General features: G+C 40.7%; 1 protein-coding gene across 1 annotated transcript in view; it reads right to left on the bottom strand.

Moving 5' to 3' along the window:
* Positions 1-24,106, bottom strand: part of LOC147033942 (dedicator of cytokinesis protein 1-like) — a 681,090-nt gene that overhangs the window by 439,187 nt on the left and 217,797 nt on the right. The window contains exons 18-19 of the mRNA XM_085873660.1: positions 14,372-14,540; positions 5,268-5,365 (exon numbers count right to left, since the gene is read on the bottom strand). Coding sequence (XP_085729786.1) covers positions 5,268-5,365; positions 14,372-14,540 — 267 coding nt within the window. The remainder of the gene's footprint in view (positions 1-5,267; positions 5,366-14,371; positions 14,541-24,106) is intronic.

Raw genomic sequence — 24,106 nt, 5'->3', positions numbered from 1 at the left:
CTATCTCATTCTAATTTATTACCTCGAAACAATGAGTTTCAAACACAGGCAAGTCTCATCCATGTTCTCACCCTGTTACTCTGTAAGTAATGTCCATCAAATCTGCAGGTTAGTTTTAACAAGGATTACAGGCTAATCTGAAAATCACACAAGGCCCCATCTGCCAAAAGCTATCTTGGACTGACGACATCTCCCAAGCACTTTCACCGATCGAACAACCTTCACAATACTCGAATACTTCCTTGCAACTGGCACGCTGCTCATGCACGTATATATGTATGTATGTATGCATGTATGTATGCATGTAGGTATGTATGCATGTACACGACCAGTCAAAAGTTTTAGAACACCCCCATTTTTCCAGTTTTTACTGAAATTTTAGCAGTTCAAGTCCAGTGAATAACCTGAAATGGTACAAAGCTAAGTGGTAAACTGCCAGAGATTAAAAAAAAAAAGTTTAGGTGACCAAAAACTGAAAAATAATGTAAATTTCAGAGTTATTAAAAAAGGCCTTTTTCAGGGAGCAAGTAATGGGTTAGCAATTGCTGCTGTTCTGCAGCAAAGGAAGTAAATTAAGCCTTTAAAGTTGAGGCAAACAATTTCTACAGGTGTCCCAACTTTTGTTGATAGATTACACACGCTCTGTCTGAAAAAAACAATGTTGGAACAGACTGTGTTGCTACACCCTCTGAAGCATTATTTGGACAATATTGCACTGCAGGAAGTAGTATATTGCTTTCATGATGGCGAGAAAAAGACAATTAACAAAGGAAGACAGACAGACCATTATAACCCTTAATGGTGTAGGTCTTTCCTTTAGCGAAATTGCAAAAAAAAGCCAAGGTGTCAGTGAGTACAGTTTCCTACACCATCAAAAGGCACTTGGAAATGGGAGGAAACTCTGACAGGAAGAGGTCTGGCAGACCCAATGCCACAACATGATTAGAAGACAAGTTTCTGAGAGTCAACAGCTTGCGTAATAGGGGGCTAACAGGACAGCAGATTCAAGCACAGCTTATCACTGGTCGAAGTAAGGAAGTCTCAGTTTCACCTGTGAAGATTAGACTTCGAGCTGCAGGTTTGACAGGTCGAGTGGCAGTAAGAAAGCCATTGCTAAGATGGCAAAATAAGAAAAAGAGGCTTACCTGAGCCATGAAGCACTGCCAGTGGACTACTGAAAACTGGAAAAAGGTCTTCTGGACTGATGAATCAAAATTTGAAATCGTCGGTTCATCACACAAAGTTTTTGTACGCCGTAGAGTAGGCGAAAGGATGGTTCCTCAGTGTGTGATGCCAACTGTCAAACATGAAGGAGGAAGCGTGATGAATTGGGGCTTTTTGCTGGATCCAGAGTTGGCGACTTGCACAGAGTGACTGGCACCCTGAACCAAAAGGGCTACCACAGCATTTTGCAGCGCCATGCAATACCCTCTGGTCTATGCCTAGTTGATCAGGGGTTCATCCTACAGCATGATAACGACCCAAAATATACCTCCACGCTCTGTCAGAATTACCTTAGAAAAAAAAGAACAAGACGGTAAGCTTCAAATCATGGAATGGCCAGCGCAGTCTCCAGACTTAAACCCCATCGAACTGGTTTGGGATGAACTGGACAGAAGGATGAGAGCAAAGGAACCTACAAGTGCAACACATTTGTGGGAACTTCTGCAACAGTGTTGGAAAAGAACAAGATGGTAGGCTTCAAATCATGGAATGGCCAGCACAGTCTCCAGACTTAAACCCCTTCAAGCTGTTTTGGGATGAACTGGACAGAAAGCAAAGCAACCTTCAAGTGCAACACATTTGTGGCAACTTCTGCAACAGTGTTGGGAAGAACTTTCTGAACAATATTTGATTTCCATTGTAGAAAGAATACCACGAGTATGTTTGGCTGTTATTTCTGCAAAAGGTCGCTACTTTGATGAGTCAAAAATTTAGATTACATTTTGTTCAACAAAACGATTCTGTGATTTCTTTTTTATCTGCAATTGTTTATTTGTTTTATGCTGTAATTTCAGAGTACATTGAAACATTAAACTGCTCAAATTTCAGTAAAAACTGGAAAATGGGGGTGTTCTAAAACTTTTGACCGGTGGTGAATGTATGCATGTACTGTATGCATCTATGTATATATGTGTATCTGCTCTTCACCCATTAGTTGGACAGCTGACCTAATGTCACCCACAATTGTAACCTGAAATACTTAACCTAAGTACACAAAGAACACAACCCCCCCCAACCTTGAGGATCCAAAAGACCCAAACGACTCCGAGGACACAAAAGACCCCAAAGACCCAAAATACCTAAAATAAGACCCAAAAGACCCCGGAGACCTTTAAATCCCCAAAAGACCCTGAAAACAGAAAAATTCCCCAAAAACCCAGAAGACTCAAAAGATTGAAAATACTCTGAAGATCCACAAGACAAAAAAGACCCCAAGGACCAAAAAGACTCTAAAGAACCCAAGGAATCAAAACATCCAAAATACTCCAAGTACTGAAAAGACACTGAGGACTCTGAAGATCTAAAATACCCAAAGGATCCAGAGGACCCAAAAGACCAAGGCCTCAAAAGAACCCCAAACACCAAAAAGATCCAGAGGGCCCAAAAGACCTCGATGACTGAAAAGACGCAAGGCATCCGAAAGACCCCGAGGACACAAAAGACATCATGACTATCATCGACCCATGGAAATTCTGCATGATTTTAAATAAGACTTCAGGTCCCTAATCCCTCCCTCTACCCACACACACAAACATGCACACACACAATCCCATGTCTTTAAACCCCCTCCAAACTCTGACCTCTCCCTTCACCCCTATCACCACACCCAAACTCTGTGATCTTCTCCCCCTTTCTGAAAAACGTCAAACCCCTTCCCCACACAATGTCCTCAACTCCCCCACCCCCTCACAAGCCTCAAACCGGGCTGTTTGATCTGAATTTCATCAGAATGACTTGAAATTTGAAGAGGATTTTCATATTTGGTCATTGAATTCAACCACCAAATATTTTCGAGGTTAAATTTGTTTTATGGATTTTGCAAGTCTCGTGCTCTGTATTACGGTTTTTTCTTGTCACTTGCAAAATTGAAAGTTTTTCAAGTTTCTTAGTCAGTCGATTTTGTTATTCTGTCTGTCTGTCTGTCTGTCTGTCTGTCTGTCTGTTTATTGCCAACAGGTCACAATTCCAAACCGATCATCATGAAACTTTACCAAGTTGTAGAGGTAGTCTCAACTGAGAAGCCTCTTGATTTTGAGGTCAAAGTTCATCTTGAGGTCAAATTTCTAAAATCATTTTTCTTTTGATCACCTTGAAATTTGAACAAGATTTGCATATTACATCACTGGATTGGGAAACCAACTATTTTTGAGATCAAAAGGTCAAAGTTTTCTTGTTTGTTTGTTTGTCACGCAACTCCTCCTACAGTTTTGGCCGATTCCATCCAGACTTGCTACGTTCGATCAGCATGACCCCAATTTATTTCTCGGGGTGTTTTTGTCTTTGCTGTTGGTCTTGGGGGGGGGGGGAGGAGGAGGGATGGAAATTCTCTACGGAAATGTGCATCATGTAGCGCCACATCCAGGTGGGGGAGGGTAGTACAGGTCTTCACCATTTACAGCACAGTCTTCCTGTCCCCATGTTTTCCAGTGCAGTGAGGTGTTTTGAATTATAAGCAGCAGGTATGTTTTTGCTTCATGCACATAACTTTGTGGGGTTTTTTCCCCCAATAGAGAGTTGTTAGTCGCCTAACACCACCCAAATAAAGGTATGCATCAGAAGAATGTGTTACATGCTTGGAACAAGATCGCCCATCAGGCAGGTACTCTGTCTGCTCGTGTCAAGAATTTTAAAGCATTTAATCTTGGCCTCCCTCTTGGCCAAATCATTTGCCATTGGAGTGGAAACCCATTCAGGATTGCACCCAATAGCCCAGGAGACTGCATTGACAGCACTGATGCTCTGTACAGAGTATGGTCCCAATGGATTGGATTGGATTTGCCGTCTACCTGAATTTCCTTTACTACAAAGTGTTCATCTCTCTCTTCAGAATCATTAACATCTCCTGAAAGAAGACAGAGATTACTGCTTGCAGATAAACCCAGTTGCTCGGCAACGTGTTTCTTCAAACCACCTTTCCTCAAGCGTAGCTCCACCTGCTCATTACGTTACGTGTTCTCAGAGTTTCTACCAATAGGATTTGTGCGAACGTAAACACAATTTATACTGCATCCGCAAAATTAAAAACACATATATTACCAGATTCAGGTTTACAGACTTTTTCTCATTTCTCCAAATTTACCCACACCTCCACATATCTTGCCCAACTCCAATCCAGTATTCCTAATGCCGAATAATTAACGAAATGGTCCAAATTTCACGTCAAAGCATGTACTTATATACTTTGGCAGCCATTAACGTAACATGACCGTGCCATATTCGCATCCCATTGCTCCCACCTACTGCAGTCATTGCTAATTTGGAGAGCTAATGCCAAGCAGGGAATTTGGATTCACCTACTGACACACAGTGGCCGATAATTTTTGAAAGATACAGCATCATGGGATCCTGAACATCCATAATAGAAATGCAGATGGGACAGGCAGTATTCACAGATTGGCATGCTCGGATTACAATCAGCAGCATTCCACCAGCAAGGACTTAGTTAAGTCCTTGCTTTCAACGATCTAATCCTGAATAAACACCGCAATGGGACCAACCACACAAATAAACTGAACAATCCAACTGCCCCCATATTTGCACGATATATGTCAACCGACCAAGTTTCCATTCAATCTACCATTGCACAGCCGCAACACACAACATATCAATTTCTCTTTGCTCCCCGATTAATCATAAACCATCATGGACAAAATGTACTGTATTATCAGACTCGGTGACATAATGTGGAGAGCATCCACTCTGAGTCTGGGATGTCGGTGTTTCGAACTCCAACCTAGTCATGCTCAAAGACTAAAAATGGTACGTGCTGCTTCCTCACATGATGCTCAACATTTAAAAGGGATAGAGCACAAACAACCATAAGTTGGCAACTACTGTGCAGGCTTGATGGGCTTAATAGCCTCCTCTTCCATTGAAGTTCCTTCTAAGGGAACGCAAAAAAAAAAATTTTAACCCCTCATCATTCAAAGAAGATGTTTGAAGACCATCAAGAATAGATACATTTTTCACACCATAAGGTCATGGAAAATTTTTCAGGAAAAAAAATTGCTCATTTAAGTTTAGTAAGTTGAGCTTCATCTTACCTTCACCACCTCTCCACCATCAACCTGGTGCAAACTTTTAAGGTTGCTCTCAAGGAGGTCTGGATTTGATCGCCACTTCAGCAAACCGAGAAGGTCAACTGGTCAAGGTAGAGAAAAATAATACTTTTATTTACGATATTTTGATCGTTTTCAACATTGTCAAATTACTCCCAAATATTATCATCATTCAGGCCATCTTTAACTCCCCACCTCGCAACATGGTCAAAACCCAATAATCGCATCTCTGCTCATCTTTTCTCATCCTCAACCAACCTATTGTGCAACTTGTCAATCAACAATCGCAGCTAGTATGGTCAACATCCATAACAAAGGTCTGTATCAACCAAGTACAACACATGTTGGTGTTGGTCTGCACCATATTGTATTTCATCTCAAAATGGCATTTCATACAATTAAGCTCGAAATGGTTCTCCTACAATGGCTGTGCATGTTCTATTTGCTTTCACACAGCGCACATTATTAATGTGATTTGATTACTTGGTGTTTGTAGGTTTCTAAGTTTTTGCAATTTTGCAAATTATGTTTGACACACTTCATGCATCTTATACATGTTTGATCTCCTTGGTCTTTATACTTTTAGAACCCACCTTAAATCCAACCTCACCATCCCACCTCTCACCCCATATTTCAGACCCTGCCCAACCCCACTCAATAATTCTTTCAACTGTTTTTTTTATTTTATTTTATTAGTTGTTTACAACTTATCATCATTTTTGTGGTTTTACATTTTCAAAAAATGTATTGCTATCATCTATGGATGGTGATGGAGTGAATGCTGCTTGGTCTACGCCTGTATTTTATGACTGGGAAACGACAGCCAATGGCAGCACCTGATAAAACCTCCTTTCAGTGGGTTTGAATATCTGATCTGTTCATTGGTTCGAAGTATCTAATAAAGGCATCTGGAGCTGCATTCGTGTTGGTGTGGCTGCAGACTGGCAAAATGTGTTTCTGTGTAAAATGTGTCGTTCACCATCACCCCAATCACTTTACCGTTTCATATCTATAAGGCGATACATAATGATTTTACATTACTCTTGCAGCTGGCCAGCATTCATAACATAAAATGAGGGTGTGCTAAAAATGTTCTTCAATTTTTTTGAATTATTATTATTTTAAATTTTTCTAATTTATTTAATTTTTAAATTTTTTATTTTATTATTAAATTCCAATTTCTTAATTTTTACAGAATAAAATACAAAGGGAGGTAGGGCTACAATAAATTCGATCATTGTTTTGTGTTTTTCGTTTCGTATTGCCAAGGCCTGAACGGCTTTCCCCGGACAGAAAGTGTGTCCTGCTTTCGCTCATTAGTCCTGGGTGTATTCCTGGGTATCTTGCTTCTATTTGCTCAACACTATACTATTTCCAATTTATATTTCCTGTCCTCGTTTCAAAAAAAAGAGAAACAAACAAACAAACAAAAAACATTTTATTCCACTCCGTAACGATCGTATTATATATTGAATTTCCTTCTGTTACTGGTTTTGCATTTCTGGTTCGACATCATGAAACCTATCAGATTGAAACTTTCGAAGTGAACTCCAAGGGAGTGCAAGAGTGAAGATTGGGTGTTTGGGTTAATTAAAACACCCCTTTTGAAGATAATTAACAGCCTTATTTAATTGCATCCTTTAGCAAGGCGTCATCCTCGGTCAGCCCCTGAGTCAGCCGTCTGTCTGATCGTTGGGGTCTTAATTCCATTTTGTTTGGTCTCCTCAACAATGCCTTGACTTGGAACAGGACGCAATGGTTTCTCAACGATAAAACGCTTGTGATTGTTTTTCCACTTTCCTCACTCGTATCATCGGATGCCAAATGTTCATACCTACGAATTGCTGTGTACATTTTTTTTAGATTTTAAAAGTAGATTTTAGTTTCAAAAATAGGTGAAATACTGCACACTGTGTATGCATCTTGTGAAGCCCATCCATGAAAATTATCCTCATGGGGCCAATAAACCGAACAAAGATCAATGACGAAGACGGCGATGACGACGAATCGTTTTTGGAGGTGCTATTGTTTTAAAATTAGGAGCTTGGAGTGAATTTGTCTTCTTCTTCTTCTTCTTCTTCTTCTTCTTCTTCTTCTTCTTCTTTCGGCTGCTCCCTTTAGGGGTCGCCACAGCGGATCATCCGTATGATCCGCATAGTGATTTGGCACATGTTTTACGCTGGATGCCCTTCCTGACACAACCCTGGTTGCCTCTTACGACACAGGGATATGGTACACCTATTTTAACCGGGGTATACACCGGCCCATGACACTGGTACTCACTTTGCCGACCTCGGAAAGATGACAGGTTGAGTCAACCCCCTGATGTATTAATTCAGTGGCCCAATGGGGCTTGAACTCAGGACCTTTTGGATCCCAAGCCACTGCCCTAACCACTGCGCCAACACCAGGCTTGGAGTGAATTTATGTAATATATATATATATATATATATATATATATATATATATATATATATATATATATATATATATATATATATATATATATATATATATATATATATATATATATATATATATATATATATATATATATATGATGCGATTTCCCACAACGGACTGTCATGGAATAATTTAAGTATATAATCGAAGTCTGTCTTCGGATTTGAGGATCGGATCTCATGGACTAAATCAGTCTGGAGTGAAATCTGAAAATGTAAAGGAATTTAACAAAGTGTATTTACTTTAATTAAGGCTCGGATCACTCCTTCGCCATATTTTACACTATTTTTTTTTTTGGTGGGGGGGTGTCCCAAGACCAATCATCTTGCTATTGTTTGCCAAGCGAGCCGTTCCTTATCAACCATTTCCATTGAGTGCTTAAGCGACTTGACAAGTGCTCTACAAGCTTCAATGTTTCTTACTTTGCATGCCATGGCGATACAGTCGACAGTGATGTAAATGACTGTTAATATCACAGCGGTTGTCGTTTTTAAAAATAAAATTACAAATCAACATTCAAGACAATGTTAAGGTGATAAAGTAAATGAAGCATTCTACATATGTACAGAGTAAAATACAAATAAAAAGGAATGTTCAGTTGTCTTAGTTAAATCTGACAATGTTTAAAATGTAAGATAATAACAGTAATTACTGTTATGCAGAGATCCATTTCAATGATACTGGGTGCATGTGGTGCCAGCCACAGTATGAGTGTAATCCCTTCAGGGAAGCCGATGTTAAAATCTCTTTTAAAATGGTACGTGCTGCATGAACCCTGGCTGTTTGAATGTACCCCATTTCGTTCAATCCCATACTAATGCCGGCAGAAGGGATGTCCAGTTCACCATCCAACCGAAGGATGGCAAAAACATGGATGAATTGGCCTGCCTATGAAACTGCAGGAGGTAGAAGGTAAACCGCCCACCACCCCAACCCTCCTCACTCAAGTCCTCTTCTCGCTTGAGCCTCCCTATCATGAGATACAAGGGGGTAAAGCAAGCACTCCCCTTCAAGTCCCCCCTCTCACTTATATACCTCCATGAGGTGTAAGTGAATAAAGCTAAACTCTAGAAAAACACTCACCATACTACCACCACCACCACCCCCCCCCCCAATTCCCCTGAGAAAATAAAAGTTGAAACATCTCCCCCTTCCCCTCAAGTCCCACTAACAAACACAAGTCAAGAATCTCAAAATATCTCCTCTCCTCTCCTCTCCCCTCCCCTCTCTCCCTCTATTATTCTTTAAAACCACAATATATGTCTATTCTTCTTCTTCAAAAGGATTATTTTTCTGAGGTTAACGTTTCCTCTGCACCTTATCCACAAATCTACCTCCCCCCCCCCCAACGCCTCTCACTCATACAGCACATCATTTCTCTGTGCGTTTTTCAAGCGTTTTATTCTCCCCCATCCCATGTTCTTTATCTCCGCCTGTCAAAGTTGGGAACATGGAATGAGGAAAGGCATCCACCCCCACCCCCCATCCCATCTCGTCAAAGCTTCATGTCCCTCCTTTTTGCCTCCCTCTTCACCCCACCCTCTCAATGCTCCCCTTCACCCCATCCCCGAAATGCTTCCCTCTCACCTCACCCTCAGAAACCTTCCCCCACACCCAACACAATTCACTCAAACCTTTCCTCGCACCCAACACACAAAAACATTACCCTGCACCCTGCCCCACACGCAAACCTTCTCACGCATCAAACACACTCAAACCTTCCCCCACGCACAATATTTCCAACACACCCCACACACACACAAACTTTTGCTCACAAACGACACACTAAAAACATTACCTTGCACCCGACCAACCCCCACCCCACATGCAAACCCTCGCCCGCAACCCACACACTCAAACCTTCGCCCACACACAATCTTTTCCCCACCCCCCACACACAAACCTTTCCCCACACCCCTCCCCCACACACACACACACACACACACACACACACACACACAAAACTTTCCCTGTACCCCACACACAAACACTCAAATCCTCCTCCACACCCCACCAACTCAAACTTCCCATACACCACACATTCAAACCTTCCCACTCACCCCACACAGTAAACCTTCTCCCAAACCCCACAAACTCAAACCTTCCCCCCACACAAAATCTTTCACCCACACCCCTCCCACACACAAACCTTTCCCCACACCCCACACACTTAAACCTTCCCCCAAAGCCCACATACTCAAACCTTCCCCCCACACACAATCTTGCCCCGACAACCCTCACACAAACACAAACCTTTCCCCAAAGCCCACATACTGAAGCCTTCCTCCATACCCATACACTCAAACCTTCCCCCAAAGCCCACATACTCAAACCTTCCTCCATACCCCATACACTTAAACCTTTCCCCAAAGCCCACATACTAAAACCTTCCTCCATACCCCATACACTTAAACCTTTCCCCAAAGCCCACATACTCAAGCCTTTCCCCCACACACAATATTGCCCCCACAACCCTCACACAAACACAAGCCTTCCCCCAAAGCCCACATACTCAAACCTTCCCCCCACACACAATCTTGCCCCCACAACCCTCACACAAACACAATCCTTTCCCCAAAGCCCACATACTCAAACCTTCCTCCATACCCCATACACTTAAACCTTTCCCCAAAGCCCACATACTCAAACCTTTCCCCCACACACAATATTGCCCCCACAACCCACACACAAACACAAGCCTTCCCCCAAAGCCCACATACTCAAACCTTCCCCCACACACAATCTTGCCCCCACAACCCTCAAACAAACACAAACCTTTCCCCAAAGCCCACATACTGAAGCCTTCCTCCATACCCACACACTCAAACCTTTCCCCAAAGCCCACATACTCAAACCTTCCCCCTACACACAATCTTGCCCCGACAACCCTCACACAAACACAAACCTTTCCCCAAAGCCCACATACTGAAGCCTTCCTCCATACCCATACACTCAAACCTTCCGCCAAAGCCCACATACTGAAGCCTTCCTCCATACCCAGACACTTAAACCTTCCGCCAAAGCCCACATACTCAAACCTTCCCACACACAATATTGCCCCCACAACCCTCACACAAACACAAACCTTTCCCCAAAGCCCACATACTCAAACCTTCCTCTATACCCCATACACTTAAACCTTTCCCCAAAGCCCACATACTCAAGCCTTCCTCCATACCCATACAGTCAAACCTTCTCCCACACACAATCTTTCCCCGACAACCCTCATACAAACACAAACCTTTCCCCAAAGCCCACATACTGAAGCCTTCCTCCATACCCAGACACTCAAACTTGCCCCGACAACCCTCACACAAACACAAACCTTTCCCCAAAGCCCACATACTGAAGCCTTCCTCCATACCCAGACACTCAAACTTGCCCCGACAACCCTCACACAAACACAAACCTTTCCCCAAAGCCCACATACTGAAGCCTTCCTCCATACCCATACACTCAAACCTTCCCCCAAAGCCCACATACTCGAGCCTTCCTCCATACCCATACACTCAAACCTTCCCCCAAAGCCCACATACTCAAACCTTCCCCCCAAAGCACACATACTCAAACCTTCCCCCCCACACACAATCTTGCCCCGACAACCCTCACACAAACACAAACCTTTCCCCAAAGCCCACATACTGAAGCCTTCCTCCATACCCCATACACTTAAACCTTTCCCCAAAGCCCACATACTCAAGCCTTCTTCCATACCCATACACTCAAACCTTCCCCCTCATTCCACCCACAAAACCTCACCTTGCCCTTGCAAAGCCTGCCCCCTCCCATCTGGAACTGTGTGGAGTGTGGACCTCAAACATCTGAGATCTCCGCTCTCACCTGACAGATAGTTCAATCCAGCTGGTCAGGCCGAAGTCACATTTGCTCTACGGCGAGGATACGGCGGCCGTACGCCGTCTGAATTGACAGAAACGTGCGGCAGTCGCAGAGTTTCTGCGGTGGCCTCAGGGTGGCCCTACGCCGTTTGGCTATCTTTTACAGGCCGTAGGGGTCGCCGTGGAATTAAAACGCGGAGTTATAACTTTTTTCATTTCTACGTTCGCCGTAGCAATTCGACATGCCGTAGTTGTGACGTACTTGTGTTCCACGTCGAACGTACGTAGGGCGTACGGTGGACTTGCATTATTCGTGCAGCTGCCATAGTCTCTTATCAATAATAAAAGTGAGGCCCAGGAGTTTGAATGACTTAACTTACTCAAGAGGATTGTTAAGAAAGTAGATGGGAGGGTTTGCCAGACTGTCCTTTCGAGAGAGATGGTGAGAGTGTGAGATTTGTCAGCATTGAAAGACTAATAATTGAAAGGAAGCCGATAGGTTTGCAGTTTAGGGGATAACTTTTTGCACCTTATTTTTGTAACGCAGTGTTTTTGTCAGATTTCCAAGTAGATGGAAGATGACCTTGTGAAGATGATCAATTCTACATGATCGTTTTTTCTTGTGGGGGGTATAGAATAGACAATGATGAAAATCTCCTCTTTCACTCAAATTTGTCGAACATTATTTTTAATACAATTTCTGACATTCTGCGATCAAGTTCAGTGATACCAAATGGGTCGTGCAAGTCTGGCTGGCTTCGTGCTATCCTTACCCCCATGGGCTATCTTATGTCCAACTTTGCAAATATCACTTTAAAACCATTAATATCAGAGCTATCTCAGCTCCTATTCAGGAAAACAATGCAAGTGTTAAGAAAATGAAATTTCTATGTCTCACCCTCAGTATTTTTGCTTTGTACACTTTCATATACTACCTGCGGGGTGTGCTTACACATTGTGTAAGCGCACGAACCGTGCTTCCCCATTGTCTTGGGTCGCTCACCTGCATTTGATTTTTCATTTTTTTGTTTATATTCATTTATGGATAGCCTGGTGTTGGCTTAGTGGTTAGGGTGGCGGCTTGGGATCCTAGGGTCCTGAGTTCAATCCCCGTTGGCCGCTGAATTTACACCAGGAGGTTGACTCAGCCTGTCATCCTTCCGAGGTCGGCGAAATGAGTACCAGTGTCCTGGTCCCGGTGTATGCCCCGGTTAGAATAGGTGTACCATATCCCTGTGTGTTGTAAGAGGCGACCAGGGTTGGTGTCAAGAAGGGCATCTGGCCATAAAACATTGCCTCAAGAAAAGCTAACCCTGCTGAGCAGGGGAAAATGGCTGTATAAACAGCCGTTATTTTTTCATTTATGGAAGCTTTCCGATGGTTTTGTGATTTTTCCTGGTGTATCGGCTTTGATGTCCGTCGGCACGCAAAATTACCGTGCTCCCCCATTGTCTCGGGTCGCTCACCTGCATTTTTTTTTTCATTTTTTTTTCCATTTATTTATATTTTCATTTATGGATGTTGTCCAACGATTCTGTGATTTTTTCCTGGTGTACCATATTTTCCTGGTGTACCTGGTGTACGCAAAATTTCAGCTTTCTACGTCACCCAGAAGGTACCGATCTTTAATATCAGTCGGTGAGTCAGTGAATCGGTCAGTCAGTCACTGGTTAGAAAGAGCTTCATATATTAGATGAAACTTGAAGGAACAATTTCAACTTGATCATGTAGAGTGAAAACATAGTCTTGTTGGTGAAGGCTCATGTAAATCCTAAATCAGTAGACTGGCAGAAAAATGGAAGAAACCAACAGGATGTTGATCGAGGAATGCCAACCGCTGTGAGAAGTGAGAAGCTGACATTTCAGGCGTTCACACTTCGTTGGAGCAGCCAAAAATGTAGGTCGTGCAGCCATTGTTATTCAGTTACTCGACAGTGACAGCCAAGTGCTGGCTGGCTTTTAGCAGTTCTCTATTCATGCAAAGTTATTTCTGTCCACCAGAATCAGACTGCAGTCCCATTATATAGATGTCAATTCCATTTGCGAGCATATTGGTGAATAAATCTGCAAGGCCTCACCACGATTACACACCTTTCCTGGGTGAATGCATTTGTGGGACTTGGCAATAAGAAAGCCCTGTAGCTTGGAAACCAAAGGTAGTGAACTTTGCGAAGGCAAGAGTTCATTGGAACAGATTACCAAAGCCAGATGTGATAGATATGAATATTTCCCGCATGGGAAACCATGTGAAAGTGGAGTATTCAGATGTGCCTTCTACCACCCACTCAAGAGGGCATTCCTGTGAAGTTTTAAATGGCGGGTGTAAAATTTCACTTGAATGTAAAATAGTACTTGTTGGAAAATAAATCGGCAGATATAAAGCAAGATTCCTGCATGCTTTGGCACCTTCATGGGTGGGGTGGGTGTTAACTACCCCATTTTGGACAAATTGCAATGAACACTTTCTCAGCAATGTAACTGGTAGAAACCGTCTACAAATTCAGACTATTAATTTTTTTGCCAATAAATTGATGTTGGAAAGTGGGGGTGGGACAGGAGAGGGAGAGAATGGTGCAATGAATTTAAAAATTCTGCCCCATGGAGTAGATGTTGCATTTGCTGTTGAATGGTTATCCTCCCACACCCCACACCCCCTCCCCCCCAACTGGCCATAAAAGGATATTAAATGATGTTAATAAAACACTTGATTGTGTTTGTAGTATTCAAACCATTGTTTGCTTTAAAAAATATACACCACCAAATTACCACTAATTTCCTTTGCACACCCACCATTTTGCGTCAGCTTGGTAGAACAGAACAGCAATGACACAACAAAGCGATCACGGATGCTGGGGGTCAGAGCTCCGTTTGTCCTTCCTGACCCTCCACTTTCAGCTTCCACTCTTGTAGCTGGCAAGCTCAGGTAAAGAGTATGATCTTCTATCTTGCGGCTGTCACACTTTGGGAGGTGTTCGGGAAGGTTTGAACAAAGTATTTTTGATGAAACAAATGAATTTTCTGACAATCCTTCTGCCTTAAACCAATCACCACCTTTTCATTTCGTATAAAAGTAAAACCTTCAAAGGACCAAAGTACTTTTGCAATTGGAAAATCCCAAAAAAGATTGTTTCCTGAGATACATTGTAATTTCACATTCGCATTCTTATTGTGTGGCAAACTTTATGCTCTGATATTATAATGCTGTATATTCTATTATTTATACAAGGATAATCGTGAGGTGTACTTGCACACTGTAAGCAACTACTCAGGAGCATTCCACATGCATACATAATTATTGAATCTCAGCAAATCACATACAACTAGACACTTCGCTGATGGGAATATTAAGAGTGGTGGGGGGGGGAGGGGGCAGAGAGAGAGAGGAGGAGGAGTGGAGGGAAAAAAGGTGGAGAGGAGGAAGAGAGGAGGAAGGGAGGAGGAAGGGGGTGAAACAGGAGGTGGGAAGAAAGGAGGGAGAGGGGGTAGAGAGAGGAGGGAGGAAGAGGAGTGAGAGAGAGGGAAAGAGATGGAAGAGGGGTGAGAGAGGGAGAGGGAGAGCAAAGGGGGGTGGGGGATTCTGTCAGATGTGATGTCCAGTTTATCATCCATCTGAGAGATGACACACACGTTGGTAAATCACTCTGCCTGGGAAACACAAGGATGACAGTTTATAGCTGGGTCAAAATTCGAGCCCAGGCTGGACAGCTTCGAGTGAGTGTGCGTACCTCTCGGCTATCCTGCCGTAATGTGGCGATTCATTGCTTCGTAACAACTGAATACTTTTTTTTTTACTCAATGTAATCATGTAATTTGTTTTGCCTCCCTAACTCTGGAGATGTCCCCACAGCCACGGTATCGGCCTCGATCTTCGCCTTTTCCAAGTCAGCCTCGATCTTCGCCTTCAACACTGCTGTTCGTGTTTCCCCTCTCTCTGAACTGTTCTGTTTGTCGTGTTGTATCCTGATCCACTAACACTAGCTCTTCCACAAGCCTCGACTATGTACACAAAAGAAAACCTTCAAAATTTTCAAAATTTTGGATGGACGAACCTCTGAAAATTTGACGAAGATCGGTTTTGCCATCACCGAGAAAAATGCCGACACAGGCACAGACAAACATCTCTCTTATAGTATACTCACAAATACCACCCATCGCTTCTCTGATGGGGATACCAAGATGGGCGGAGAGAGAGAAATCGATGGGAGAGAGAGAGAACGAGTGATTCAAATGAATGATTAGAATGAGCTATTTATTTAGCAGTTTGCAGCTATAGTCATTTTTAATATAAATATGACAAGTTATGAAATAAAATTATTCTTTGCCTTCTCATGGGGTGTGAGGCAATGCCAAGAGTCTTAGTTCGTGATTACAAGTCAAAGATAAAGGTTTAAGGGGTGGATTTGGAACTTGTACACCAGAACTTGTATACTTGTATAAGTGCAAAACAAACAGTAATTGTCACATTCTTGTAGTTGCTCCCACATTGCCCATCGTTAACAACAGAGCCGATTTGAGTGATCGGCACCACAACTCCACCACCAGGATTAAAATTAAGCATTCCCTCTGGATCTGGGAGGTCTGCCGTTCGAACCCTGACCGAGTCAAACAAATGACTTAAAAAAAAATGCAAGTGCTGCTTCCTTCCTCGATGTACAGCAATGAATAAATGATAGAGCCTTGACAAAGGTTAAGGGTCATGCGTGACCCAACCAGATATTTTTTGACCTTTTGACAAATATTTGAAATTAAGAGGCAGAGTTTACACTTGAACTGGTTGCAAGGCAACGTTAACGTGCTATTGTTTCTCCATGTCGCTGATGCATTTGTAATGGGACAGTGTATTTCAGTGCTCGAGTGATGCAAAAACCTTGGGAAGTATAAATTGATGTTAAGTAATTTGTTCCATTTGATTTGGGCAATCTCATCTGTATTCTGAGGATTTTCGAATGGACGAACATGCATCTGCATTCAATTTGCCAGGACAAAGCGATCTTTCTTTATTTCCGGTTTATTTCCAGCAATGTCGATCATGAATACAGGGAAGTGTGCATTGATGAAAACATGTTCTGAATACTTGTCAGAACTATGGTATCTGACACAGAGTTCAGACTGCAAGTGTAAACATTCAAACGCTTTCAAATATGTCCCATAACACTTGCTTGCCATAATACATGGTCTGTAAACAATCAATGGTTGTGGGCATTCTCTCTAACTGTACCGTCGCAAAATTGAGATACACCAGCTTCCTTAGGGAGCAATCGTGTCCGTGCAAGATCACGCGACTTCCCATTATCTTGGGTCACGTGACCCGCAGTCAGTAGTGAGAGAGAGTCTGCACTGGCCGACTGTTTTCGCATATATTTTCATCGCCTTTGACCGTTTTAATAGCCCATTGTGCTTGCATTCCTCAAACAGATAAATAACTCAAATGAATCAAGAATTAGTGATTGGATGGAGCTCTTTATTTAAAAGTTTACAGCTACAGTAATTTTTCATGTAAATATGGCAAAAGTTATAAAATAAGATGCAGAAGAGGCACTTGTTACCATTGCCCAGCAACCAGTTCAAGTTTCAGCAACATTGTTTTGGGTCATGTGACCCGCAGTGAGCAGACCCGAGGCTGCACTGGCCATCGCTTTTCTTTCTCATCGAAGTCTTTGTCATCACCCTGTCTGGTTCCTTGCCTATATCATAGAGCACAAAACAAATTACGATTCCCGACCGAAGGTCTATTTCAACTCTGTCCCTCTCACGGCAAACATAATAACAAGAGAACTTCACTATAACGGGTCACTGGTTGCAAAAAAAAAAATGTTCTAACCTATGCAAGCATGTTGACCAAACTAACGTAACACACGAGCGAACATGTGCCCACTCCCATGCAACACGACATCATTTTGTTTCACCAGATTAAAAAGCGTGGTGTTGCTTCGTGGTTAAGGTGGCTGGCTTAGGATCTTAGGGTCCTGAGTTCAAGCCCCGTTGGCTACTGAATTAACACCAGGTGGGGTTGACTCGGCTTGTCATCCTTCTGAGGTCAGCAAAATGAGTACCAGTGTACTGGTATAGGGGCAAAGCATTAGCAGCATAGTCGTGCCCCAACGAAATGACAGCTACACGGCAGCCAAGCTGCCATATGCAAGAACAATAAGAACTGGATTGAGAAAGAAAAGACGCAAACTTGCACTTTGGACCGTGATTTATGATACATCTCAAATGCATACTTCAAAAGCAAGTACTGTGTAATATTATTTGAAGTTGTTGCTCTCGTTTGCATTTTACCCATTATCCCATCCATTTTAAAGCAAACCCTTAAGTCAACACCATGTCAGTCACTTGGAGCTGCCATTGATCTTTTGTTTGTGAACAGCACCTGCAATCTTGTGCCATTTCAATTTCTAATCCACAAGTTATTCTGCACTCCCACTCATGTCACGCTTTCGTAGCAACACATAGAAATCGGACACCATGGTCTCTCCGCAAATAATAATGGAGATAACCATTTTGTAGCTCCGATTCGCACGTTTCTTTACATTCTGTGCAAAATGAGTGCATCGATCTGAACCCGCTGATATTGCACATCAAATGGAAATTGTGTTTCCATCAAAAACTCAAATGAAACATTGAATCAACACCGAAACGCAATCTCCGGCCGTGCAAGTCTATTGCCGAGTGACCCACAAGTGCTCGGACCGTCTCATTTGGCCTTTTTGCAGACTTGATTCCAAGGATGTGGATATATAATATACAGACTGGCGGCTGTCATTTGAGAATTGAATGCCAAAGTGGAAAGGTGGCAAAATTGCTAATGGTGTTCATTGCAATGCATGACCTGTGGTGAATTTGCTTGGCGATGAGATGGGGAAGCATTCGAGGTCAGTCAAGGAGAACCGCCAAATAAGTCACAGGATAGTCCGAGTCGAAGTGTGTGTTCAATTTTAAGGGAAAGCAGATTAGACTTTTAAAACCATTTTAATGTGGTGCTCACACATCCTCCCTTGAAGTCAAAATGAACTCTGTGTGCACACACACCTGAACATAAAAACATATCATGCAATATTCGAGAGCAGACCTTTGGTTTCCATTGGCATAAAGTGTAGACCTCTGGAAAAAGCAAGTGAGGTTACAGCAGTTACGTAGATCAGTGACTAAGACTGGTTATGGTTCCATGGTTATAGTTGTGCCATGACAGCAATGTTGCACAACATGACATCATACGACCTTTACGGTATCTTGAGACTATTCATTATGCAGCCCGAAGCATGTCAATGATGTATTTTGTTAACCTTCACAAGGTATCCTTCAAGATTGAGGAACGAATTGTGTCAACTGTCATTACGAGTCACACGATGACACGTACTGAGATCCCAGGAATTTATTTCATTGTATTATTTTAATGCCAGTGTTGAAAATTCCAAAAGACTGCACTGAATGTGCACCAACCTCTCAGTCAATACCTGACTGAAGATTAACCGTGCATCGGTTTCACAACAAATGCGCCCTCATTACGGAAAGGCAGTACATCTCTGCAGTGAACGGTCATGAAATCACACGATCGAGCAATAAATTTCATTGGAAAAATAAGTCTTGATACACAATAAGTGTGCCAAGTGAATCCAAAGGGGGTGATCAGCAAGTATATGCCCCAACAAACAATATAAACAACAACAACAACAACAACAACAAATATATCAGTGACTGATATTAATGAAACATTCTTTTCATACAATTTTCATGAACCAAATTTTCAGTTCAATGATCTTATGCTGTAATTTTAGAACAATTCTCTCTGAGCAATTACCCCAATTCTTTTTTGATACTGCTGTGTGAGGCCACAAATTTGATCATAACCCCCCCGAATGTGAGTAAATAAGAAACGAAATGAGATGGAGGTAGAATGGGCTTAGACTCAATCAACGATCCCTATTGTGCCCTCCAGACATGCCTGCCAGGATTGTAAATCTTAAGAGCTAATCCATTTCCATTACCTTACCCTTCTCCCTCTTTCTCCAAACACGAATGCAGTGAGGGGAGGAAATACGTTTGAAAGTTTTTTTCTTCTTCTTCCTAAATTACTTCAAAGGCGAGCTTGTCACATTCAAAAGAGAGAGGGAGGCTGGAGAATCAAGGTATTTTGCAAAACAGACACACGATAGTGCAGTAGGCCTGTGCACTTTGATGTAACAGCCCAGCAAGCTCGCATGCACCGACGTTGGTCCGATGAGGGCAAAGGTTGGAATGGGCGTGAGAGTATTTCCAACATTGGTAAAAGTGATGTCTATTTCGCCAGCATTTGTCAAACATCGACCGAACATTGACCAAAATGGCATAAAAGCATTTGTGCAATGGCCATCGGCAAAATGATGTAAAAAGCGTTGGGAAGGCCAATGCCCTCTTCGGAACGTTAACCCAACGTCGGTGTGACATTACGGATCACCGTAGCACATTGGCACACGGAAATCGGGAAGTAGGAGGCAGGCATGAAAGCCAGCCAGGTAGCTCATCTGCTTGCACTCAGTTGTAGAGGTTTAATGATCTTGCATTGCCATGCTTGCAGTGTGCCTTAAGTCAGCACCCTGGAAGTTTAAGAGGATATGAGCAGTGTTGGGATGTGAGACAGCACAAGTATGTTAGTTGAAAAGAACAATAAATGGTCGTGTATATTTTACAAATCGACCACGATCCAAATCAAAACGACTGTTTCAACTCTCACGACAACATTAATTCAAAATGACCATTTCCGCCATCTTGCTGATGAAATGGGAGAGGGCCAAGATTCCATTTAAACTGCAATACAATATTGAAGGCAGCTTTGTCGAGAAATGCACCAATTACATGACAAATTCTGTAAGGTTATCAAAGAATAATCTCAAAGAGAGAAATGAAAGAAGCATTAAATGCGGAAAAATATCCCAAATAAATGTCTTTTTACGGTTCTGGTTGTGCAGAGAGATGGCGCCTGCTGGCAGTCAACTCCATCAAAATGGAAATGAGAGGGAGAAAAAGGCTCGATCTGCTCTTCCTGAACAAAATATGCTTATACGTCAAGGTCAAGTAACCGCAACACACCTATGCTCAATATCAGTGGGCCGAGCCAGGAATACAATGATTGAGTCACGTGAACAACGTAGTCCGACAATGCATCGAACATAACTCAAACATAAAAAAAAATTTATGTCGAAGGATGCGATTATAGAATGATCACAATAATTGGGGTTATTATTTTCTGACAAGGCTTTATCCAATGTAATTAACTGTTACTTTCAACAAAATAAAACAAACATGACCGATGCTCCCTCATACCAAAAGCAATTTGTTAATGGTAAGCTGCAATCCAATACATTAGTCCATAGGAAGTTTGATGAAGCTAATTTTCCTTCGCAATAGCAGCCTTGTACCCAATATATTTTGTGTGTGTGTGTGTGTGTGTGTGTGTGTGTGTGTGTGTGTGTGTGTGTGTGTGTGTGTGTGTGTGTGTGTGTGTGTGTGTGTATAAAGTTAAGGCTCACAGAAGAGCTGGAAAACACAAAGGAACAGAACAGTGGAAAATGGGCAAGCACATCAACAGCTTGGAAAGGACACGACAATGGGACACTCAACAAGGTCATTAAATTTATTCATGCTGACAATGATATATATATATATATATATATATATATATATATATATATATATATATATATATATATATATATATATATATATATATATATATATATATATATATATGTATACATATATATATATATATATATGTATACATATATATATATATATGTACATATATATATATATATATATATATATATATATATATATATATATATATATATATATATATATATATATATATATATATATATATATATATATATATATATATATATATATATATATATATATATATATATATATATATATATATATATATATATATATATATATATATATATATATATATATATATATACAGATTCATTAATACATATATATATATATATATATATATATATATATATATATATATATATATATATATATATATATATATATATATATATACACATACATACATATATACAGATACATTAATACATATATATACAGATACATTAATACATATATATATATATATATATATATATATATATATATATATATATATATATATATATATATATATATATATACAGATACATTAATACATATATATACAGATACATTAATACATATATATATATATATATATATATATATATATATATATATATATATATATATATACAGATATATTAATACATATATATAGACACATTAATACATATATATATAGACACATTAATACATATATATATATATATATATATATATATATATATATATATATATATATATATATATATATGAAAATATACACATATACAGAAACATACATATTTATATATATGAAAATACACATATATATATATATATATATATATATATATATATATATATATATATATATATATATATATATATGAAAATACACACATATACAGAAACATATATATATATATATATATATATATATATATATATATATATATATATATATATATATATATATATTTATAGACAAGTGCTTCCCAAGTTATGGCCATTCATTTACCAAACCAATGACAAGACACGTTGTTGCGTGGGCGTGGCCGATGGGGGAAGGGAAGCTCAGCCGCGTTCCCCATTACGGGTTACAACGTACGGGCTTCCGGAGAGTGATGACTTCGTGTATTCTTATAATTTCGCGACTTCTTATGCGCATTTATAGATAAACACTATGCCCCAAGTTATGATCGTTTTCATATGAGACGGTGCATAAATTCCAGTAACATCAGAGTGAGCTGGTGTGCTCCGAACCAGGAAGTAAATTTTTTTTGTTCCTCTCTTCTCTTCTCTTTTTGTTTTTCCTTGCGACGACATTGCGAAAAGGCAAAATACGTTGGCGCCAATTGAATAATTGGCCATTAAAACTAAATTGTGAATAATCATAACTGCGATATGCGAACTTCCGGGCAACGCACGTACGGATATGCGAGAGCGAAGAAACGGCCTGTGTGGTTGTTGTTTCTTGCTCGCAGTTTGAAAATTTAATTATTATTATCTTTTATGTGTTTTTTTTTTACGGACATGTACTAGTATTTATAATTCCAGCAATCTCTGTGTGTCTGTCTGTATGTGTGTGTCTGCGACCGCCGTTTATCGACAACCCTTGGTCCGATCTAATTGAAACTTGCCAGGAATATTGCTGGGGTCCCGAGGATGTGCCTTTTCAAGGGTTGATATTAATCGGACAAGCGGATCCCAGGTTACGGCCATTTATTTATCAACCAATGACAGGACACGGTGCTATGACATCACTATTGACGTCACAATGAAATGTTTTTTTTGTTGTTTTTTTGCATGTATGGCCACGCACGTACGGGCACGTACGAGTCTATCTATAATTCCAGCAATCTCTGTGTGTCTGTCTGTATGCGTGTGTGTCTGCGACCGCCGTTTCTCGACAACCCCTGGTCCGATCTAATTGAAACTTGCCAGGAATATTGCTGGGGACCCGAGGATGTGCCTTTTCAAGGTTTGATATTAATCGGACAAGCGGATTCCAAGTTACGGCGATTTATCAACCAATGACAGGACATGGTGCGATGACATCACTATTGACGTCAGAATTAAAAAAAAAAAAATTTGCACGTACAGCCACGCACGTACGGGCACGCATCTACGGGCACGCACTAGTATCTATAATTCCAGCAATCTCTGTGTGTGTGTGTCTGTGTGTATGTGTGTGTGTCTGCGACCACCGTTTCTCGACAACCACTGGTCCGATGTAATTGAAAGTTGAGAGGAATATTGCTGGGTACCTGAGGATGTGCCTTTTCAAGGTTTGATATTAATCGGATAAGTGGTTCCCAAGTTATGGACATTTATTTATCCACCAATGACAGGAGACGGTGCTATGACATCACGATTGACGTCACAATTCTTAATTTTTTTAATTTTTTTGGCACATACGGCAACGCACGTACTAGTATATATATATATATATATATATATATATATATATATATATATATATATATATATATATATATTTATATATATATATATATATATATATATATATATATATATATATATATATTTATATATATATATATATTTATATATATATATATATATATATATATATATATATATATATATTTATATATATATATATATATATATATATATATATATATATATATATATATACATACTGTTGTGGTTGAGGAAATTCGCAAACCACCATTCAGGTCCCGTCGGTGAGATATCTCTGTAAGTACATGTGTAGTTAGCCCCAAACCCGTTGTTTAGAGGGAATAAATGTCATTCATTCGGGCTGCGACCCTTTACGATAGCCGCTTTTCTGTTCTATTTTTATTTTGAACCAACCACGTCTCAACCTCCATCACACAACAACCACCGACCGCAACGCCACTTCAC

The sequence above is a fragment of the Eptatretus burgeri genome, chromosome 1, assembly GCF_056783735.1.
Source record: "Eptatretus burgeri isolate ZD-2024b chromosome 1, Ebu_testis_v1, whole genome shotgun sequence".
Taxonomy (NCBI): Eukaryota; Metazoa; Chordata; class Myxini; order Myxiniformes; family Myxinidae; genus Eptatretus; species Eptatretus burgeri.
The sequence above is the reverse complement of the archived record's forward strand: the minus strand, read 5'-3'. Positions and strand labels throughout refer to the sequence as shown.